Here is a 1,627-nt window from a genome sequence, read left to right as displayed (position 1 = left end):
GATGCAGTATATTCCATTGAAGAAAATTAGTCATGGAGACTGCTTATTAAGGCTAATTCCAAAGAGCGTGGAACCGCTAGAAGAGACTGTGGTAGTGTCATAGCAGTCAGAAAATGAAATTGTGTGTAATATAATCCAGGAATTGCTGGTGACAGCACAAGATATAAAAATTAAAGTTGTTGAGGATAGTTACATTACAAGAATGAAAGAAACATTGAAAAATAGGCATAATAAAAGTACAAATTCAAATAATTTCTCACTATGCGATGGTGTCATAATGTATACGTAAACTGTAGTAGTACCAAGTGCATTACAAAAACGAGTATTGCAACAATTCCACTGTGGGCACCCAGGAATGTCCAGAATGAAAGCTTTAGTGAGGAGCTTCGTATATTGGCCAACCTGTACAGGGACATGAAGAAATTGGTAAAAGCATGTAGAGGTTGCATGTTGGCAACCAAAGTACCACCAGTAAAATACCAACCGTGGCCAGATACTGAGAGCCCATGGTCCAGGATACCTATCAACTACGCTGGACCATTAAATGGCGCATACTATATGATCATTGTGGATAACTGTACAAAGTGGCCAAAGGTATGCAGATGTAATAAACCCACAGCAAAGACAACAATAAAGTTCTTATTCAAGTTATTTGCTCGATATGGTATTCCAGACACATTAGTTTCAGATAGTGGAACACAATTCACGGGATATAAACTAAGAAATTTCTAAAAAATACATGTCATAAAGCACATCTTTACTTCACCCTACAACCCAAGGTCAAATGGGCAGGTGGAAAGATTTGTCAACATGTTCAAAAGAGCTCTAAGAAAAGCTAGGAATGAGCTAGATAATGACAAGGCAGTAACAAAATTTTGGAGAGTATATAGGATTATGCCAAATCCAAATACTAATTCAGGAAAGTCACCAGCAGAGCTAATGTTTGCGTGTAAAATAAAATCACCCTTCGATAGATTATTGCTAGGAAAAAATACATATAAGGGAAAGACAAAAAAATACATTTGAAGGAAATACAAAAAATATTACAAAACATTTCAAAGTAAGGGAGAAAGTTCATTTTAAAAATTACAGGAAAATATTTGGAACATAAGAGACACTTTAACCAGTTAAAGATGAGACATACAGAAGAACGAAGGGTAATACCAATGGAAGTCTTCTATGATATGTTTGAAGTGCCAGCACCAAGAGATATTGAACCTCATAGAACTAGCTTCAGAAAACGAAAATCGACAAAAATTTCTGTAATACCTAAATAAAAAAGATATTAAATTTTCAAAAACAAAAAGAGTGCTAACAAGAGTGCTTAGTACAACGAAAGGAAAAAGTGTTGCATGCAATGAACAATACAACCTTAAAAGTTGGGCAACAATTAAGATACACCAGTGAAAAAAAGAGGGTGAGGTGCTGGAAAGATAAAGAGGAAAAATAAAAGAAATTCCACTTTCTCACAGTAGTCAAAATCTCGAAAGGGGAGATGTTGTAATGCCTCCTTGCAAGAAACAGACTGGTCCAAGTAAAGTATAAACAGTAATGATCTGAATGAGTTCGAGAGTTCAGAGTCAATTAAAGTTCACTGTTCGAATGAATAGCCATATTCGTGTCCAAT

General features: G+C 35.4%; 1 protein-coding gene across 1 annotated transcript; it reads left to right on the top strand.

Moving 5' to 3' along the window:
• The first annotated feature begins 261 nt into the window (after positions 1–261).
• LOC115226144 (uncharacterized protein K02A2.6-like) lies at positions 262–732 on the top strand. Its single transcript, XM_029797141.1, has one exon. The coding sequence runs from the start codon at positions 262–264 to the stop codon at positions 730–732; it is 471 nt and encodes a 156-aa protein (XP_029653001.1).
• Positions 733–1,627: the final 895 nt, after the last annotated feature.

Source organism: Octopus sinensis, linkage group LG2, assembly GCF_006345805.1.
Source record: "Octopus sinensis linkage group LG2, ASM634580v1, whole genome shotgun sequence".
Taxonomy (NCBI): Eukaryota; Metazoa; Mollusca; class Cephalopoda; order Octopoda; family Octopodidae; genus Octopus; species Octopus sinensis.
The sequence above is the reverse complement of the archived record's forward strand: the minus strand, read 5'-3'. Positions and strand labels throughout refer to the sequence as shown.

What these genes read in the sequence shown, in the direction of transcription:
- LOC115226144 (XM_029797141.1), top strand. Translation starts at nt 262, where the DNA reads ATGCGATGGTGTCATAATGTATACGTAAACTGTAGTAGTACCAAGTGC.